General features: G+C 43.9%; 1 protein-coding gene across 2 annotated transcripts in view; it reads left to right on the top strand.

The window, feature by feature from the left end:
• Positions 1-21,757, top strand: part of CDH4 (cadherin 4) — a 417,925-nt gene that overhangs the window by 372,672 nt on the left and 23,496 nt on the right. For both annotated transcript variants that reach the window (XM_064391991.1, XM_064391992.1), the window contains one exon: positions 17,282-17,467. In XM_064391991.1, coding sequence (XP_064248061.1) covers positions 17,282-17,467 — 186 coding nt within the window. The remainder of the gene's footprint in view (positions 1-17,281; positions 17,468-21,757) is intronic.

Raw genomic sequence — 21,757 nt, 5'->3', positions numbered from 1 at the left:
TGCAAGGTGAGGTTTTGGGGAGCAGTGTGAGCTGGGTCAGGGTTCCTTGCACGAGCACATTGGTGCCTTCTGCAGGGCAGCATCCCCTCCAGATGTGGTGTATTGTAATGGCTTTCCAAAGCACTTCTCAAAGCTGATGGAAGGTGGGATAATGGAAATTTTCTTTCAGGTGAATTCTGAGTATTTAATGTCTTGGTGTGTATTAAACCTGGAAGGAATAAAAGCCATCAAGAGAATTACCCACAGAATTGTGTTAAATGGATTAGAAAATGCTACTCTTCCTCTAAGCAGAGTTGATGTCTACCATTATTTCTCTAATTTCAATCACTGAAGAAAGAGTTTTGCAAGGGCCAAAGGGCTTTACATTGTGGCACATGGGACTTCTCTATAAAGAGCTGAAAACCAAGGGTGTTTTACAATAATACTTTCTGATTCTATGGAAACAAATATCTTTGATATACTCCCGGGTATAGCCAGGCTGAATTTCATGTGAGTGTGAAAGTATAATATGTTTTTTCTCTTACTGGCAGAGGGAGCAGCATCAGGCTGATGAGTTTCTTTAAGCCTGAGCTGAATATCTTCGCTGTCCTCAAATAGTCTGATCTGCATTTTAACACCTCTAAAAAAATAGCAAAAATCACTTTCCAGGAAATCTATAGCTCCTCAGAGAGTGAGAAAGCCCATGGTCTCTTTTAAGTCTGCGGACTGTTTGGAGAGATATTGTATATTTTTATTTTAAACAGTTGTAGTGAGATGCTGCTGTAAAAACAAAAATGGACTGAATAACTGGAATTGTGGCTTGCTCTTGGCAAGCAGCCAGATGAGAGGAACTCAGGAGCTGTATTCATCCCAGACAGATACAGAGGCCCACCCTATAGCGCTCTTAAATTACCTGTCATTCAGCCAGGGTGGTTTCAGACTTAATCGTTTCTGGATGGGAATGTAGCTCAGGAGGACACTGCACCACGCTGGTGTCACAGCTCATGTATTCAGCAGCAGGAATTAATGTTGCTGTGTAAAATTTAACAACGGGGTGGGAGAGAGGAAAGCATCCACTGTGATGGTCAAGAGAGTCAGGGCACGTCTGCAGCCAAGCACAGGGCAGGGGGAAGAGGCTGCATGCATGGACCATGAGCAAGTTCAGACACAGGCACAGCAATTCCAGAGTGGAATTCCAGCAGAGGTGTGTTGGTGAATGGACATCCAAAATACCAGATGGGCTGGCATCAAAGTGTAGTGCTGGATGAGAAGTGATAAAAGAGCAATAAAATTACAGAGAAGATCCTTAAAGGTACACAATGAAGATACCTCAGTAAAACTCCAGAATTCTTGGGTGCTTCCATGAAAACTGATGTCATTGGGATTCACATCCTTTGGTCCAGGGAAGGCAGGGGAAGAAGGAGCACCACCTTCTCACACAAAGTTTTCTGAAATTATGTGGGAGGAAGGAAATCAGAGTCTCTGGATGAAACAATTTGGAACTCAGGTCTGCTGTTAACTCTAGGGGCAGTCTCCATCAGCATGGCCAGTCCTGACAGTCATGGGAATTACCTGCATCAAGCTGCAAGGCACTGGGCACAGCGAGGACCAGGTGCCTCCTCTGGTCCTGTCCAGCTTTTTTGTGATGGTGAATGTTTTTTTGATCTGCAGTGCTACCTGTGCCTGTGCTGAGAAGCATCAGAGAGCAGCCAGCAGTGGGGAAGTGTCTCCTGAGGGATGCCACAAGAGTGGAGCATGCCCTGAAACTCTGTAAACATCACAGGCAGCTGTTTGGGGCATTTTTAGTGGTTTAATGCAGGTTTGTGACCCAGGGAATGCTCTTCTGGCTATCTAAGGGACTTCAGCCTGTCCACAGTGTTGTGTTCTTTGTGTGACATTGTTGCTTGCAAAGATAAATGAAGGGAGGCAACTCTTTCTCTCTGCCAAAGAGACTGACTCCTCAAAGTGCCCAGCCAGCCCATGCCCACAGGTTCTGGGTCAGATGCCATAGAAAAAGGTATTTTAATCCTCCATGCCCAGGTTTCTGTGACTCATTCATTTCTGTGGATTTTTTGGTGGCTTTTGCACCTGCCAAGTCACCAGCTGTTGTAAAATATTGACATTTTAACTGGACCGTGTTACAAAGGCTTTGTAGGCATTTTTATTGGCTCTCTTACTGTTGTAAGATGAAGGTATCACTGTGCTCTCCATTATCCAGAGTCCTTGTTACTTATAACAGGGTCATGTCCTCTGACATGTCTTAATTATGGGGAAATTCCTCAGTCTCCCTTCAAATATTTATCTCCTGTGTGCAAATGAGTTGTGGGTTTTCCATATTAATATGGATCCGTTGCCTCTGGTCAGATGCTCACCTCAGATACAGGGGATGCAGTGAAATCAGAGTTGGTGTTTCAGAGATTAAAAGTCATCTGAGACAGAACAATGCTGGATAGTCTCAGGTGAGGTTTAAGTAAGATTGAAGCATCTTTGTTGCTCACAAGAGGAGCACTTCTAATTCCAGTGAAATCTTTAACTCCTCTCAGGCAGAATGCCCTTTCCAGTCTGACCCATGATACTGTTAATGGCCATTCAAGGATTTCCACTTTATCTAAGAAAATGCATAATCAGAGGGGAGGAGAAGTGAAAGAAATCCATGCCTACACTTGACTCATACAAAGTCTATTTTTATCGTATTCAATCAGGAACAATCAGGCACAGAGAGGAGACGCAGATGAATTTGCATGATCAGACTTCTGTGTCTGAAATGTTAATTAAAAGTTATTTTAAATTTGCCTACTGTGCAGAACTTGTTTTTATAGTAGCCCATGTAAGGAAAATATTGTTTCACAGGGCTAAAGTGCTGATGATGACTCGAGTTTGTGAATTCTTGGGTAAACCTGCCTGGCAATCAACCTCTTTAAAAAAAAAATTGGAGGGAAGGAAAGGGAAAAGAAACTGGGCTATTCAAGTTCTTTAAGCTCCTCAGCCTTAGGGGGTCTTATTTTAAGCTACTTTAAAATTTGCCCTTTGTCACTGCTTTGAGAATCTCTTCTTCCAAAGCTGAATCCAGTGGAGTCTGTTTTAAAGAGGCAGCTCTAGGACAGCATCCCCTTCCCTGCCTCGCTGGCTGATCCTGACTCTGGGTTAGGAACAGCTCCAAAGGTCTAGGGCTGGGCTGTTGGGGATGGGTGGGTGCTTCCCAGCTCACAGGGAGTGCTGGCCTTTGCCTGGCCTAGACTGGCTGGACTCAAAGCAGAGTTGCTGGTGTGGAGTAACCTGAGTCCAGAGAGGCTGTGTTGGGGCAGGAGGGAGGTGGTTTTGGGTAGGGTTAATCTGGTTACAGCATGGACTTGGCTAATCAGTGAGGGAGCAAGTCCTTGTTGCAAGCACGTTGGGAAAAGCAGTTCTTGCCAGTTTCTACCTGTCCTATTTAATGAATATTGTCAGAGCAGGCTCACCCCTGGCTGCTGCAGTGAGGCTGAGTGAACCTGGCTCGTGCTGGGCTGGATCAGGCAGTGCTGGAATCTGCAGAGGAGAGCTCCGTGCTTCCTGAACAAAAGAACACAGAGTTAACCCAAGTTAAAAGGGCTTCTTGGTTTTGGCACCACACTGCCAAAAATGCCTGACCTTTCTCTGTGCAGGTGTTCTGGTTCCTCCAGTGCTGTGGGAGATGTTAATGAGCCCATCCTGAGAAGGGCTTTGGAATTTGAGAGTGAAGATCCTCTCAGAGCATCACTGCCCTGCTGGCATTGCCTTTACCAGAAATAGTTCTTCCTTCTCCCATTCTGATGTTTTCTTCCCGTTTTCTCTCCCCTGTGATTTACTAGTGTACTTCATTCCATGAAGCAAAACAAGCCAAGATCCTCCAACCCCTTCTGCTTTTCAGCTTCCCTTCCCTGGTTGTCTTGCTAACCCTGCTCAGTTTTCATTCTTCTGACCCAATTTGGGTATAATAATCCAGTTTCAGTGCCTTGAACAAGGACATTAGTGTTCCCTTTTTCACAGCCATGGTGTAACTCTCACTTAGCCTCCTGCTCTGTGAACTTGCCAAAATTGTGGAAACAAAGCAAACAAGCATAACCTAAAATTGTATTCCTTGTTCTCAATGTGTTTGTTCTCACATTCATTGTTTGTTTGAGGAGAGAATATAGCTGTGCATCAACCTATGCAAGAGCAGCACTGCACAGAAATAGCTGATGTGAACTGTAAAAATGTGACTTTTTTGCAAGAGGGGTGAATGCTTCGCCTGGGCTCTGGCCCCCTCAGTCAGATCCTGCTGAGCTCCATTTTCAACAGTGAGCTTCAAAATAGAAAAGTAGCAGGGAAAACCTCAGCTCTTCCTTCAGGCTGAAAGATTGTGACTTCCAAGTGACTGGGATGCAAATAGGTCTGCTTTGGAGAAATGTTATTTAACGGTCGTAGGAAACCAAAATTGGCATCCACATCGGGCTGCCTTGGGGTTTCCTAAACACATTTATAGGCAGATGTCCCCAGAAGCATTTGGAACATGGGAATGCTATGAGAAATCCCTTTTACATGCATGCTCATGTTTTACAAATTCATCTTACACTGTGGAGGGAGAACCCAGCAGGAGTGGGATGTCACTGGGATTTCCTACAGGCAGAAAATTGGACCAGGATGCCTTCGAGGGCTTCCTAAAAAGAAGTCTTAACAGGCTGATCCAAGAAAAAACTAGTGAAAGTGGATAGCTTGCTATCTCCCAAGACCTTGGCATGTGTCCACCTGCCTCCTCCCTGTTCCTAGACCTTGGAAAAGATTAAGGGCTTAAATCTTGTGTACATGACTTGCCAGTGTACAGACTAAAGCTGCATATGTAGCTGTCCATTGAGGTCTCACTGTCCTGTCACTACACCTGTGCCTTTCAGAAAGTCAGCAGTGACATTTGGATGTAGATTAGCCCAGATCAGAGCGTTTTTAAATCATCAAAACTCTGCCTGTAGCATAATTTAGAGGCAGTTGTCACGGGAGGCAGAATTCAAGTAGGTGGCACAGGTCAGAGCTGGCAAGGGGAAGGACAGTGCTGTGGTGAGGGAATGTGCAGGACTGTGCTGTTTTACAGCTGAAGACAAACCCTGAGTTCTGTACAGTCCTGCAGACAGGCTTTATTGTTAAAAATCAATTATGCTTTCATGGAAATTCCCCAATGTCTGTGTTCACTTGCAATTTTCCATTGAAAACGAGGCTCAGCCAAACTACCCAGCAAAGCCTGGGCTGTTACAGAGCTGTCAGCCTCTAACTGAAATAAATTATTATATTCAAGTGAATCAGATATGCCCAGTAGCATTTGGGTATATGAGCATCTACCTAATTCTGTGTGCATTTCCATTAAACATACAGTCAGTGAAGTCTTAAAAACCACAAATCAGTCTAGTTTTCCTAAATAAGACCCCAGTGCTTATAAATTGAAATGGACTTTCTGCCTCTCGTTGCATGTCCTGGTGACAACCTTTGCCATGAACAATGAATTCAGATTAAGAATGTTAGGCTGGGAGGTAGCAGTAACAAACAGAGCACAAGGAGAAGCAATATTCATTCTTCAGCACAAGTTACAGCCTTGTGCTGAACTCACCACAATAATTATTCCAGGGCTTTGCAGCTGTAGACACACAGGTTAACCATGATTAGGAAATTATTTACATCTTGATCTGCCCTTGGAGTCAAACTGGCCTTTGGGGATGGGTCCCTACCTCAGTGAAAGGCTGTCCAGTGGGGCTGAGCAGGTGAGGTGCCCACACAATTTCATTCTGGAGCGATGAGGGTGATCCCCAGCTCCAGGTGCAGATTCCCTGGGAGCACTGGGGCTGTCCCAGGCACAGCATCTCTGAGTGCCTGGAGGCCCTTTCAGTGCTGTGCTGGGGAACACAAGAAACACTTCCTTCTCTCTTGTGCTGTTCTTTATTTTATCACCTCTTTCATCTACAATGAAAGCTATTTCTCACTTCATGAGAAAACAATAATTCCTCATGTCTTAATGAAAAAAGCATCAGCCTCTTCTGTGATGTCTGTTAAGCCTTTACACCAGTGTAACACATGACAGAAAGGATGAGATACCTTTGAGACTGCAAAACAGATAGAGATACAGAGATGTATATGTATAAATACCAAATATAGATGTGCATATTGCTGGATCCAAAGCATAGATAGATGCTGATGCCAGGGAAACAATCATCAATCATATCCAAGTCTCTACTCACAGATAAATTGTGGTTTATATGAATTATTCCATTACATTGTGTGGGTATATATGCATTGATTTTTTAAAAAAAAGTCATCTCCTTGATGGAAGTCTCTTCCTAATATACCCCATTAATCAAAACCTAAATTTACAGTGCCTTTTGTTTTGTGTATTTCCTTTCAGTACATTCATTTTCAAATTATCACTAAATTAATCATGTACAGAGCTTTAAACTGGCTGCCACGTGGTAAAGCAGTTCTGGTTCCTCTCCATTACACTGAGCATTAGTTATTGAGGCACAGTTCAAGGCTCTGTTTAGCCTGATTCTGCCCTGAACCTAATTGGAATCAGCTAGATTCTTCCTTCTAAATGGGTCAGTCACACAGAAAAAGCATCAAATGTAATCTCGAGATTGTGAAATAAAGCAGAGAAAAAGAAAAAAGAAGATAATTTTATTTCTTCTCATTGATACCTGCCTGGTGGTTAAAAGAAGGATTAAAATGAGGTCATTAAACTTTCCTTGGAGACAAAACCCAGACCTCAGTGGTAATGTGATTAATCAAATATAAAAGTGAAGCTCTTCTGAATGAATAACTCATTTTTATAGAATATCTAATTACTGAAATGTCGTCTGCTGCAGAAAAAAAAAAGGGGGGGGAGAAATTAATTGCAATAACAATTCAAGAAGATAAAGTTTTTCTGAATTAGGTCTACACAAGAAGCTAAATTGAGTTGATTAAGTAATTTTGGTTTCAGGAACACCCTTGATGGAAGTTAGTGGTAATGAATTTTTCAGACCTCAGAGTTTAAAATTGCCAAAGACCAGTGATTTAAAAAAAAAAAAGAACGATAGTTCCATTACAAATTTCAATTTTCTGTCATGAAAAAAAAAAAAAAGTGGGGGGGGATATTAAAAAATACTCTATTGGTCTCTCTCAGATTGGACACATGTAGTACTTGGTGTAAAATCAAGAATAATATAACCTCCTCTCCATGCTGCAGAGTGTAATCTCAGTCAGCTGGAGCTGCAGCACCTCACGGGAGGCAGAGGCAGGAGGAGCAGCACAGATTCCATGTGCTGGGCATTCCTGCATGGGTTCCTCTTGGAACTCTCCTGGCTGAGCAGTGCTTCAGCAGCTGTCACTCACAGGGTGATTGGCAGATCCATCCTCAGCACCACGGACGTACCTAGCAATGCACGGGTGTGACACATCAGTTTCTTTGCTATTTGCCTGTCCAGCCTGCTGGTTTGTGCAGCTGGGTTAGTATTATAATTAATACTGTAAGATAATTATATTAATAATATATTTTAAATTTTAATTAATATTAAATACCATATAATATTACCAAAGCACAGACAGCCCACAGCAGCGCCCATCAGCCATTGCTCACTGTCCCCATTTGTCATCAACCCTCTCACTGGAGCATCTGGCAGAGCTGTCTCCTGGTTCAGTGTCTCATTTAGCAGGGATTTCTCTCCTCCCTCTCCTCCCCTGTTCAGTCTGTGCAGGATCTGCAGGGAGAAGCCCCAGACCACATCCCCGCCCCGTGCTTTCCATGGAATTGCCCGGTGAGAAGGAGGTTCCAGGCAGGTGTGACAGGGCCACGTGTCCCTGGCAGAATCTCTGCAATCAGAGGAATTGTCAGAGGGAAATGCCCTTGTTACTCTGGGCTGTGCTGCCCTGGAAATTGTCTTGGGCTGCACCACCAGATCCGTGTGTGGGGTCAGATGCTGTTCCCATCATCTCTGGTGTGTCAGTCAGGCTGCAGTTTCAAGCAGAAATCTGACATTGATGCTCCTGTATCACATATCTACCCACCTTTCTTGTCTGGCATTTTTCCACTTGTAGCATTTCCCTGAAATTTGAATGGTTTCATGTAGATTTTGTGCCTCTTTCTGCTTTTGGTCATATACAAAATATCCTAGTTCTCCTCCTCAACCCAGACCTGGCCTTGAAGAATCTCATTCAGTTTTCTGGATGTAGACACCCAGCACCATCCTGGATAGGCTGGATATCCACACAGGCCTGGCATGTCCATGTCTGCCAGATGTCCAGGCAAACACCCATTTGTGCTGGATTACTTCTTTATCTCTAAAGTCCTCAGCATCTCAGGCACTGGTGTAAGGCTGGGAAATTTAAATACGTTCTGTGACTCCATTATTGGAAGGCAGTGAAATAAATCCCCTCCTGGGGTTGGCTAACTTCCTTGGGTCTGCAGGTTTTTAATTCTTCAATATTCTTTTGCTTTAAAAACAGTTGCTTCTGAGGACTGTCATTTTAAGAGGATATATATCTGGAACTTCATTAAGTACATTTCACTTATGAAATCTTTAGTGACATGCTGTGGGGGAAGAAAGAGGGAGATTTAGCAAAGGATTTGGGAGTGCTGTGAGTTTTTTCTTATCAAATCTTTCTAACTGTCCAGGATGTCTCAAAGCTTCCCAGTTGTAGAAGAAGGGGTCACAACACAGAGAACAGACAGTTAAAATCAGAGAATGGTTGAAAGGTTTCACAAAGTTTTTTTGAGTGTGGCAGAGTTCTTCAGCATAGTGCAATAACAGGTTTTAATTGCTAAAAAAATTTAAAAGGAGAAATAATAGTCTTTTCTTTCCTGAATTTACAACCCATTTTTTCTTTGACCCAACATCCTGTGTTTCTCACTGCATTCCTCTGCTCCATTCCACAGGAAATGTTGTAAACAAAATTTCAGCAAGAAGCCACTTTTTCATGGCAAGGCTGATTAATTACACAGTATTTAATGCAGTGTTTTCTGTGCTCTAGTTACTGTAAACAGGCAGGCATTTCTCTAGAATGCCAGATGCTCACCTAGGTGAAGGTGGCAGAGAGCTGGGCTAGGTGGCCTGTACAGGTCCCTTCCAGCATGAACCATTCTGTAACTCTGAGATTTTGGGCACTCCATCCTTTCCTGCAGGAGCCCTGGCACAAATCTCCTGTGAGTGAGGTTCTCACTCTGCTGGCACACACTGCCATTATATTTTAAGCATCAGTAAGGACATAAAGAAATGTCCATTGTGGCACCAGTGCAGAAAATCATGTCTTTAAACCGCAGAATAAACCACATTTTCAGAATAAAAGACCTGCTTCAGTGGCTTTCTCCTGCAAGATTCTGTCCAGTCAGGAACCCTTTTTTTGGCCAGACCAGAGGGTCTTCCAGGGCCTGATGATGGAGTCCCAACCTACTCATTCAAACAACTCAAAACTCCCCGTGTGCTAATTCTGAGACTACTCTGGAAATAACAGAGATTCCAATTGCAGTGCAGAGGAAGTTTGAGCAGGAGTCAGTGTGCAGATGGGCTGAGCTGTGCTGCACAGGAAACTTGTTAGAAATCTCAGTACCAGGATTATAGCATATGTAAAACTCAGTTTCAGTACTCTCATAATTCTTCCTTTCCCAAATACCCATCTTGAGATCCCAGAGGCACATGAGCAGCTTTCATATGCCTTAAAATCTGAAAAAATTAAATTAAAAACTCATTATGGGGAATGGGCAGTTAATAAGAAAATCCTAAACCAGATTTATCAGCTTAAGGCCCTTCTTTATGAAACTTTATTACAGGTGCCTGAATTGAAACATCCCCTCCTAGACACATTTCACCAAGAGATACAGAGCCAGACCTGTGGAGTACATTTTGCTCACTTAGGAGCTGAGCTCTCTCACTCAATTTTTGCTGCTCTGGTTTACATGTAAATTAAGAAAATCTTGTTTTCAGAGTGTTGTTCAAAGCAGCGTGGGTTTTTGCTGCTTTGCAGTTTGCAGAAGGGACGTGCCAACAAATGAATTGATTGCATCCTCTTTTTAGGGAGCTGGTTATTTTAGAGAGCAAAAGTACATTGGAAAGTTCCCCCGTGCCGTGCTGGGGGAGGCAGGGGGCACTGCTTTGGCAATTCCAGGTCAGGGTATCACCTTTCTTGTCTGACATTTTTTCCACCTCTAGCATTTCCCTCAAATTTGCATGGTTTTTTGTAGATTTTGTGCCTCTTTTTCCTTTTGGTCATATACAAAATGCTCTAATTCTCCTCCTCAGCCCAGACCTGGCCTTGGAGAGCCTCATTAAACCATGGTGGTTTCATTTGAGGTGGTGGGGCTGCCCAGCTGGGAAGCAGAAGCATGTTTCACCCTGGCCCATACAAAGCTGTTTGGGCTCCCCAGCGGAGCTCAGAGCCTGGGAAGAGCCGTGCTGGGATCAGCTCATCCCAGTTCCCTGCCAGCCTTCCTGGGGCTTGTCCAGCCTGGCAGCTCAGCGAGGATCACGGGGCTCTGTGGCAATGCACTGGGGAGATCGATAGGCTAATCCAGGCTGACCTCATGGATTTATCCAGCAACACATGAATTAATGATTTTCTCAGCATTCTGCCCCAGCACAGGGCATGGCTCCAGCCCGTTCTGCAGCTGCCTCAGGAGACAGACAAGTCACTTCAGCCTTTGGATCTGCACATGAAGGGAAGCATAGGGCTGTCAAGCGCTGTAGAGCCATGATGTATCTGTTCAAAAATATTCTGTTATATAAATGTATGTATATAAGGGGTTTTTTTTAAGAATGAGGCTTTGTAGGCAGTTCCAGCTGTTTTAAAATCTATGTCTCTATTTTAAAGAGAGCATTACTAATTACACCTGACAATCAAATAGTCTGCAGAAAAGTATCAGCCACCTTTTCCTGCTGTTCATTCCGTGGGCAAGAAACAAAGGTATGTTAGACAAGAGAGCAAATGAAATGTTCAAAGGATCCTTGTGTAAAACTGAAAAATAAAGGGCTGTGCTATCAGATCAGAATTTTAATGTATATTGTTTCCACTGGTTCCTGACATAAAATCTTTCATTGTTGGGTATAACCATTGTTAAAGGTCACTGTTGCAAAGGCTACATCATTTAGAGGAGATGAGATCCCATTTTGGATAAATTCACAATTTTTGTTCCTAACAAGGAGATAGTATCAGGATTTGAATGTACAAGAGTGTCGGTTTACGGATTAAAGGCTTTTGTGTTCTGGAAACCACACTATGCCAGATTTCATGAGTTTCAGTGAGATGTGCAAGTCCCCAAAGTCAAGTAGGTTGATTAAAGTGGTTCTTTATAGCCTTTGAAATAGAGATAAAGTACAACTTTCCTACATGGGTTAATGTAGAATTTTTTTTTCTTGACAGGGCTATATGCCTTCCAAGGACATAATTTTAATCTCTTTTTAAACCTTTCATATGAACATTGTAAAAACCTCCTTTGTGTTGTAATGCATTTTTATAAAATATCTAAATTTCTATGCAAACTTCAAACCTCATTTCTTAAGATATATTTATTTGGAAATTGTTATCTTGCAGCAGAATGGTGTCTTGTGTCATCATTTCTGCAGCATCTTTTCATAATATCAAAAGAATGTAACATCTGATAATGAAAAAAAAATTAGTGCTCTTTGTTAGATATGCAAACTACTTTTTTTTTTTTTTTTTAATATCCTTTTACTATTATGTGCTCTGAACTCCTGGCAAGTACTCAAAGAGTCTTTGAACCAAGGTGAAACCTATATGTTCCTTCCTCACACCAGAGTCTGAAGTAAGAGGGTTTCCTTTTCCTGCTTCTGAAAGAGAGGGTATTGCTTTATTCTCCTCTGCTCCAGCTTTGTCTTCATATTCAAAGAGTAAAATTAGTATGTTGATCCAGAGTTAGTCATTACTTGAGATTTTGAAAAAATGACACCAGTAGAGACAAAGTGTAGAGCAGCCAGTGGCTGTCACCTGTGGCAGGAACACGACAGAGGTGGTCTGTGCTCCAGCCTGGGATCAGCTTCAGAAGTGCCAAACTTTAAGCCTTGCTGTTGTTTTTCAAACTCTTCCAAAGAAAAAGAAACCAGCACATGGAGACCACGCTGAGCATCACTGAAGCTTCCTGCACAAACTCCTGTGAGCAGGTGGGTGTCACACCATGCTCAGAGCTGAGGGGGCTCCTTTGCAGGCAGGTGAGCTGCTTTCATGGCACAAACTGCTGAGGAGGAGGGCAGAACTTCCAAAGCATCTTTTCCAAGCTGGTGAGGTCATTGTCATGCACTTCCTTGAGTGGGCTGGGCAGGGCTGACTCCTGCCTGACCACCACGAGGTGATGCCTGCAGCCCAGGCAGCTCCTTTGCAAGGGAGCACCGTGGCAGCCGGGTATGAATGCATGCATGGACTCTGGAGTAGATCCACGTGGATGTGAAGCAGGGATGCTGCAGTGCAGGGGATTTTGTGGCCATGAAACTGGAAAAACAACAGCCCAGAGGTTTATGGAGGGGATGCTGGCTGGTGGAATGCAGAGCAGCCTCAAAATGAGTGAGAACATCAGTGGTCATCACTCGAGACCTCACCAGAGTGAGTAGTTTAATAAAACCAGAGATGAGCATCTCAAAATAAGGCTGACTTTACAGGGGTTTTGTGGGGATTTCAGCAAGCCCCTGGTCTCCTTTGCACACAGTGGAAGGAGACCCTGGCAGTCCCTGTGTGACTGTCACAGCAGCTGAGAGCTGGGATAACTCACAGCCCAGCACAGCCATCCCCACAGAAAACAATATTGGAAATTAAAGGTCACAGAATTGATAGTAAGGCTTAAGAAAACAGCAATTAGTCTGCTAGGAAGAAAAGCTAAATTACCAGTAGTAGGAGTAGAGGGGGGGGAAAAAAAGAGCCTTATTGATCTAAATATCAAGTTGGCAGATATGCAGAGTACAATCTAGAAGTTTTTTACACCTCTGGGCTCATTCAACCCACACAATAAAAAATGCAGGCCTATAAAGATGGAATACGAAGCAATCAATTAGGATGGCATTTGCTTGTTTCCATGCTGCAGTTGGGCAGGCACATCACAATTAATGATTTATTAGGAGATTTTCTCCTTCCCCCCCCCCCCCCCCCCATTTTACACAGACTGCTGCAACCAGACCACAGTTGTTTATTAATTTTCCTGCTTTTCAAGAATCTTTGTTAGCAGAAAAGGTAAACCCTAGCCTGGGATGCCAGCGTGGGGTTGAGTGGATGTCCTGAAGCGTGAGGAGCTGTGGTTTTATTCAGCCAGTGGAGCCCCCTGAGTGCTGGGATCCCTGGCTGCACATCACCTTGTCTCATATTGGGGCAGCGTGGCAGCAGGAACTGGGGAGGGATGGGACTCCCCACCACCACATGCACTCACTCTCATTTCAGTTTCTCCCATCCCAAGAGACCTAGAGAGAAGATTCAGTCCTTTGCAGCAGTCATGTCTGTCAGGGGAGGGGCTCAGAGTCTAATCAGTCAGACTGATAATGGCCTTATTCTTCTGTTAATCCATAGCTATAGGTCCTGAAACACTATTTGTCCAGGCAATTCAGCCTTCATAAACCACTGCTGCCTGGAACAAATGCTGTGTCATCATTAGCCAGTCTTGGAGGCAACAGAAAGATCTTTCCTGCAGACATTGATCTGAACATGTCTTTGCCTTCACAGCTTTTTAGCAAAACCAGCCAGGGAAAGAAGTAAAAACATTGGAATAAAAGGAATTCCCTTTAGAAGGAAGCCTGAATAATTATCTTTGTGTTATCTGTCTCAATCCCACACCTCCCTAGGAGTGGCTGCAGCAGCTAATTGGTTTTACTCAGCTGTGCATGGCTTCACTGCCCAGACTCCAGATTTATTGCACAAAGTCAAGTCATGGTGTGAATTAATCATTTGTCCCCCACATCAATCCCTTTCTCCTCTGGAATGATATTTGTCTGCGTGTTTATGTGCTGTCAGGTCCAAATGACACGAAAGACAAATTCTGGGATTAACCAATTTTGGTACCCACCCAAAAATCAGAATGAATTATTTCCTTTTCAGCAGGGCATAACTTCAGAGGGGCCAGCTCAAAGGGAGTGGGAGAAGGAGCTTTGCCAGCACAGGCCTTCGTAGGAGGGGAAGAAAAAAATACTCCACATAATTTAAAGGGAAATGCCAGTTTCAGAACGAATCCTTACCTGAGAAGGGAAGGGAAGTGTGTAACAATCAGCCAGAGAAGTCCTTGTGAGTGGTCTTTAAATTTTTTCTGGAAATCAAGGACTTCAAATGCAACAATTGAAAGTGAAGCTAAATGAAATACAGGGGAATATGAGTAAATGCTACAGGTATAGGTCAAGTACTGCTTTATCAATCTTGTGTTTACTCCAGCAGCTCCTCTGTTGCCCATTGTTTTACCTTGTTTGAATAGATATGCTTCTCTTTATTTGAAAATCAATTGTAATCTTATGAAAGAGAACTTAGAGCAGAGGGAATGCTGGAAAGCAGCGTAGTGAAAGATGTTCATTATACTGAATTACTCAAGGGTAGGGAGGGAATGACATTAAAGAAGTGTGGGTAGCTTTGAGCTGCCATCCTTCCTTTTGCAGGTGTAATTTAATGTCATTACTTAATTTTATTAAAGGTAAAGACAATTGTGGACAATACACATTACAGCATTTACCTATAATAATGATAGTGGGGGAGTGTGAGAGGGAGGAAAGGCAGACTCCAGTTTGAATTCCCAGTAGCTGCTGATCTGTAGCTGATGAAAATTACTCTTTTCTTCATGGCACATCTCTCCAAGATTTGCTTTTTACCCTGAATAGCTTTGGATGGCTCCTTTGATTCCAGTGAAGATGCTCTGTTCTTCTCAGAATAATACTTTGCTTTATAAGCACAGTAAGCAGTATCCACTCTCAATTCTGCTTAGGACTGATAATTTCCTAACTTTACCTAACAGAGGTCAACAACAAGTGGATGAACTCCTGGATTGCCCGGGATGTGCTGAGAATTGTGCTATTCACCCCAGTAGAAAAGCTTTACAGCTGCTGTGATCTTCCTCCCGGCTTTATGTTGGCACGTGCTTGTGTATTTATAAATTTTAATACAACCTCATGTTTTAAAATGTGTAAGCTCTATCACTGTGGGCTGAAAAGAGATGTTGTGATGGCTGCTAGAGGAGCTGCTGTGAAATCTGTTGTGTGGGGCTTTTCCATGTAACCCTAACTCACTGGCAGCACCTGGGCTGTGACCTACTGAAGGTGTTCAGGGATCGTACAGGACTGGCCCTCTTAAATGGGTTAAATGCAGCTGATGGTTTCTTCTTGATTACTTAATTCTGTTTGGTTCTGCAGGGCATAAGCCTAGGATTGACAGATGAAATCTGTGGTCTAGGGTTGAAGATTTGAGATGGTTTTACGGAGTGTTTAACTCCTTTGGAATTACAGTATGATACCTCGTTGTCAGCAGTGCAGCCTAAAAGAGGCTGGGGGCTCATCAGTTTGTCACTGCTGCCATGCCATACAACATTAATTTAATGTAATGGGCAATAACTAGGGTGGATTTAGGAAGAGATGATCCTGTTTAACTAATCTGCTTCAGTTCAGACAAGGTTGATAGTAGAGTGTACATATGACATAATCTAATGGATTTTTCAAGAGGCTTTTGATAAATTTCCATATATTTCCCTTGCTTAAGCTGTGTGCCGCAGAGACTCCAAATTGGGCAAGAGAATGGGTAAAGAACAAGTGAAATCAGGGGAAATAAAGAGAAAAGAAAAGCTGTAGCATGTAGTGGAATAAGAATTATCCTGCAGCTTCCCACTGTTCTTCCCCACCACTCGGCATGGCTGGAAAGAGATGCCATCTGCATTCACTAATGAAAACTTGTTTAGGACAGGTGCATAGCAGAAAAGAGGGCAAGATGCCATTCAGGATACCACTAAAGGGCAAATTTAAATTTACATTAGCATAAGGCAGATTGAATATTTTCACTGTCAGCGGTGAAATAATATATACTAAATACAAGCATCCGTAACGGAGAGATGCCAAAGGATGGGGATGTGTTAGGAGGGGAAACGAACTCTTGTGCTAACAAAGGAGTGATTTATTATCATTTACACAACCTGGCATTTGTGCACACCAAAGGCTAGATTTTAGAAGTGCTCTGCTCTTGCAGTTTGGGGCCAGAATTTCAGTTGCAGACTCCGAGCCAGCCGCTCCCGGCGCTTCCCCAGTGTTTAATTTGCCATATGTCAATCAGAGTGTTGATTTGCAAGTGCTGCTAATAGGCAGTGCTGAGACATGGGGACAGTTGAAAATTTGGGAATGTGTCTTACTGGCAGCTTTTGAGCCCCAAACACTGGAAGTGTTCACAGGCCAGGATCCCTGATCAGCCATGAGATAAATCAGGGACTGGAAAGCAGAAAAGAATGGAGTTAATGTGTCAGGATGTGCCTGAACGGGACATGCTCCATGGAAATCAGTGCTAAATGAGAAAATTAAACACCAGGAAAGGCTGTGGCAAAATCACAAGAAACACTTCAACTAATGAGACAAAATCAGGGGCAAGAAAGAAATAAAATGAAGTAAAATCACTGAAAAATAAATAAAATGCCATCACTGAAATCTGAGTGAAGCAAAATACCTTGGGATAAATGGAGATAGTCATCCTAAAAAATTCAGACATTTCAGTATGCCATTTTCCCCTGCTGTTGACAGTTAACTGTTTAGTTGCTGTAATTGAGCAAGAATATCAAGAAATTTTTTTTGTTGGATTCCTTGGAGCATTTGCTGAATCTTATGCAGTGGCTGTGCAATAGTGGGTTTGTTCTCCTTTGGGCTGAGAGGTGAAGTTAGGCTTTGGGGAAATACTCAAAGCAAAAAAATAGGAAAAGTCTCGCCTTTTCCTCATAAACCTGAGGACCAAGCTGTGGATCTGCCTCGAGATGTGATTTCAGATACCAAGGAAGCAGTTCAGAAAGCTATTCTGTAAATCCAACCTACTGGAATCCCAGAGGGCATTCATACAGAAGTAAAGCAGGGAATATCTGAGCCATTCACCTCTTTCACAGATCACCTTACTCAAGCAGTGGAAAGGCAATGCAGTGTTCTCTTGGGGGTCAGTGCCTTTCAGCACAGAAAGTGTAAAATTCTCAGTAACCAGTGTTTCCATAGAAAAGCAGAATTGAAAAAGAGATGTGTTGCTCATTACAAATAACTCCATGGTCCCCTTCACAGGACTGGCTTCCCAGTGGGCAAGGTGATGGAGGGGAGAGAGGTGTGAGGATGGACAGAAAGCTCCCAGCATGACCACCCCTGTCTTTCCTTTGCAGTATTCCGGGGAAGTGCCTGAGAACAGAGTGGAGGTTGTGGTGGCCAACCTGACGGTGATGGACCGGGACCAGCCGCACTCTCCCAACTGGAACGCCATCTACCGCATCATCAGCGGGGACCCCTCGGGCCACTTCACCATCCGGACAGACCCCGTCACCAACGAGGGCATGGTCACCGTGGTGAAGGTGAGGGGGGTCGGGGTTCTGAGGTTGAGATGACCCTGAGGTAGTAGAAAGTCTTTTTTCTCCCAACCCCACGACCAAAGAAGTTGAGATTGGTCGGTTCTGCTTTTCAGGCTTGTTTATTTTTCCTTGTCTATAACATTCTTTCTCTGACCAGCTGAGATCTGTCCAGCACGTCGAGTTGTGGCACACTGCCTGCCCTTGGGGTGGTGTTAACTTTTCATACTAAAAACTATGGGTACTTTATTTACAATAATTTTCCAATACCTATTGCCTATGTTAGACAGTCTGCCTCTACTCTAAACCAATCCAAAAGTGCCACCATCACAGCAGAAGGTGGAGGACAAGAAGAAGGAGAAGAAAGGACAGGACATACCCAGATTCCTCCATCTTGCCCCTTGAATCACCAGTCTAAAATCCAAAAATTCTCCTTTTTCACCCTGTGACAAATTAACTATCCTTCTACTCAAACTCTTGTAGCTTGTAAATCGTCACGCAAAGTTGGTAATTTTTTCCGTGGGTTAAAACCAAAGGCACAGGTGTTTTTGACTTCATGCCAAGGTCTCTGAGCCCCTTGCCAGGGTCTTGACTCATCCTGGGCAGTCAGAGGAGTGTCCTGGGTTCCGACAAGGGGGAAGCCAAAGCACACTGTGTTTGTCACCCTTACAGCTGCAGGGATTGCCAGGAGCCTGCAGTTGTTTCGTGCCTTCCCTGCCTGGAAATGTGAGTGTTTGGATCTGTTTCCCATCTCTCTGTGAGTAGGAGTCGTGAATACTCTCCAGCATATGGCACTGGAGCCTCACATGCTGAAGGGATTACCAGCACCAGAGCCTGGCCTCCATCTCCTGCTTCTCCTTGGCTCTTTGAGCTCTGTAAGAGGGAACGAGCCTGGGCTGGGCAGCCCTGCCCTTCTTGAGCCAAAAAAGACCCTGCTTGCTGTTAATCAAGGGCAGTGTTCCACTGCCTGGGTCAGTCAAGTGATCCTCTATGATATCAGGGTGTGTAGGAGAGATCTCAGGAGGAATGAATTTTCTGGTAACAAAAGGGAAGGAAATTTTCCCTTTGACTGAGTTGTTTGGCAGCAAAACTGTTGGAGAGATTTTTCTTTTCCTGGTATTAAATGATAAACACACAGTGTGGGACAGCTCCACTCAAAGCCACCCCCCAGGCTGGATCAGCAGAAGATCTCATCAAAAGACTCCCAAGAAATCAAACCAGAAATATCCACCATCCCTTCTTCTCTCCATGTGCTGGTAGAGCTGGAAGCCTCAAGATACCTGCAGCAAGTGCCAAATTGTGTTTGCTTCCTTGTCTCCTTGTTTCCAAAGAACATGACTCTTATCTTCATTGGAGCATTCGCTTCTCTTTCAGTTGTGAGGCCAGTGAGTGTTTCTGCAGTCATTACACACAGCCAGGACATCACTGGATCCCTTCAGCATTCACTCTTCACAGATAAGATGCCTGTGGGTGCACCCTCTGACTGCAAAAAACATCAAAGACATCTCACATAGGCTGTTGAGATGTGCAGGAGCTGCACAGCACACACTGTGCACTGCACATGGGAAGGATTAATACCTGCTGGGGTGGATGAAGCAGCACCCTCTGACAAGTCTGGCCTTCCCTGACAAAAAGTTTTAATCAACAACATAGGTAGAAATACTAAGTTTAAAGAGCAGCATGATTCAAGGATAGCTCTGTATTGAACCCTGCTTCCTTGTTATTAGCTGAACATGTTGCAGTCATTCCTAATGTGCACAGTTTGTGTCTTAGGAGAGATGGTGTCAGTGAGATGCCAGTGAGGCCACGCTGGCAGGAACGTGTGAGCCTGTCCTGTTCCCTGAGCCCTGGGCTGTGTGTGTGTCTGCAGATGCTGCTCTGCTGAAACTTCAAGGGACACATCATCCTACCTGCCAGATGGTATTTCAGCAGGGTTCTCTTATTTATCACTTTTTATTGCTCTGTGATGATGGTTGACAGCCTTACTATGAAACCTCTTCAAGCTTAGACACGTGTATATGGTTCCATATATGTGTGTAAGCATACACGTATCCAAATCTGTGCATTTTCTGCTTGAACAGGAAACATTCATCGAAGAAAAGTGCAAAAATTTAACTTCCACTGACATCAGCAGCCAGTCTGAAATCAAAATGCCAACATTTTCACTGCAACTAGGGGAGGACCCCTTATTCTTAATCTTGCAAAGTGTCAGGACTGTAGTTTAAAGGCACATCAAAGTGAACAACAGGGGATTTGCATGATCAACACCGCTGCACAAGGACTTGTGCATAATGAACCAGCCCTTATTCACAACTTGCAGGCAAAAAGCAGGGCAGATTTGTCAAGACACCATTGATGCTGGTGTTGATTTTCCACTGCTGTGTAACCCACAGTGATCACAAAGCAGAGAACCACATGAAAATCCCATCTCATCAAGCTGAGCTCAGAGCTTGAAATTGCATTGGATGTCTTCACTACATCACCTCACCTGATCCTCCTGGGCACCAGGGTTCCCTACCCCTCTCTGGCTGGGAGGCTTTTTGGTGTATTTTCAGCAAGGAGAATGAGTGAAATTGCTTGTGATTAAATTTTCATGGTGAAGAAGGGAAGACTCTTAGGATTCCACCTTCTTTGAAATATTTTGTTCTCTGTTAATAAGTGAATATGCTTAAAGATTTGGGGGATGTATTCTCATCAGACTGGGTGGCCAGTCAGAGCTTGTTCTTTGCTCTGTTGGAGCGGTCTCTTTCTGGTTTGATCACTGATGTGGGTTGAAAACACAGGTAAAAATTAAAGTCAAGTAATGAACCATTTATTTACAGACCCTACATGGCTGGATTTTCACGTGGCTCTTCAAAGCCACTCATAGATAGCTCCTGCTGCAAGCAAAGGAGTGACAGCAACAGCAAAGGGAGGGAGGCTCTGTGCAGAATCCTACCACTTGACCAGCATTTCAGGGGCCTGAAAAGGAGGGCCAGAAATCCTTCCAGGCCAGATTTCCCTTTGGAGTTCAGATTATGCTCATGGGAGCCATTTTGAAGCTGCCCTCAGCAAAACCCCATCTGTATCTCCAGTGTGATCACCAAAAGTATAACACTTCCCTTTCCTGCTCTTGCCTTTCCAAACCATTTCCATAACTGTGCAAGACCCTAATCTTCAAAGAAAGCCTTGATCAAGGGCAGAGAGAAGCTTCCCACTCAGATGAGGCACCACAGAGACTGAAGACAATCTCCCAGAGCAAGAGTGGCTGCCCTGTGGCAGCCAGCTAAGTAAAATGTTATTATAAACTCTGCATGGATCAGAGCTGTGAATTTATAATGGAGATGCTGCTGAAGCTTCAGTTATTATTTGCCTCAACTATAACACCAGGAAAATTTGTTCACTTCAGCTAAAAGTTCCCCAACAAAAGGAGGACAAGTGGCAAGCCCTCAGCATTGCTCTGCTGCACCCAGGTTGGAGGTGCTGGTGAAGGAGGAGGATGTGCAGCATCTCCAGGGGATGTTTCACAGCCAGATCACACACTAAACATCCAGCCAGGAGTACCTGCAAAAGTGCTGCTTTTTAGTTTCATGTCAAGTGCTTCTCGGACATGAAAGTGAAAAGTAGGCAAGAGTCCCACATGTCCTTGTCCCAAATGTAGCAGCTCTGTAGGTTTTTTCAGGATCCTGCTGTCATAGAATCAGAGAATCATTTTGGTTAGAAAATACTTCTAGGATCATTAAGTCCAGCTGTTAACCTAGCAATGCCATGTCCACCATGTCCCTAAAACCATGTCAGATGAGCAGTGGACAGCATTTCAATGAGATGCATGGAGGTGGAAGGGGTGAGTGTGGTGTGAGGAACACTGAGTGCTCTGTGCACCTTTATCCTCAGAGGGAGGCAGTTTTAGAGAGCAGAGGTGTGAACAGTTCTGCTATAAATTGCTTATTAAGGAGTGAAAGAAGTTCTGCCTTAGGGCTGGACAGTGTCTGACTGCAAGGAGCTGTTGTCCCTGGGGGTTCAGTAGCCCAAACTGCCAGGAGAGCACAGACTCTTGATTTTACCTGCTTTTTTTTTTCTTTTTTTTTTTTTTTTTTTTTTTCCCCAAAACTGTGTGAAATGGCATTCAGTGGACACAGGAGAGATATTAGCTCTGTCTTGCAGACTGAAGTGTGGTGGACACTGATGCCTCCTAGACAGCCTTTGGTGTGCCTGGTCCTGGTCCAGCTCTGCTCCTTGCATGATTTTTCTGCTGCCCAAGTTTTGTTGTTACCAGAAGAAAGAGGGAGAAGCTGAGAGGGCAGCCCTACTTTTTTT

This window comes from Passer domesticus, chromosome 16, assembly GCF_036417665.1.
Source record: "Passer domesticus isolate bPasDom1 chromosome 16, bPasDom1.hap1, whole genome shotgun sequence".
NCBI classification, from domain to species: Eukaryota; Metazoa; Chordata; class Aves; order Passeriformes; family Passeridae; genus Passer; species Passer domesticus.
This window is presented reverse-complemented; position numbering and strand designations above follow the sequence as displayed.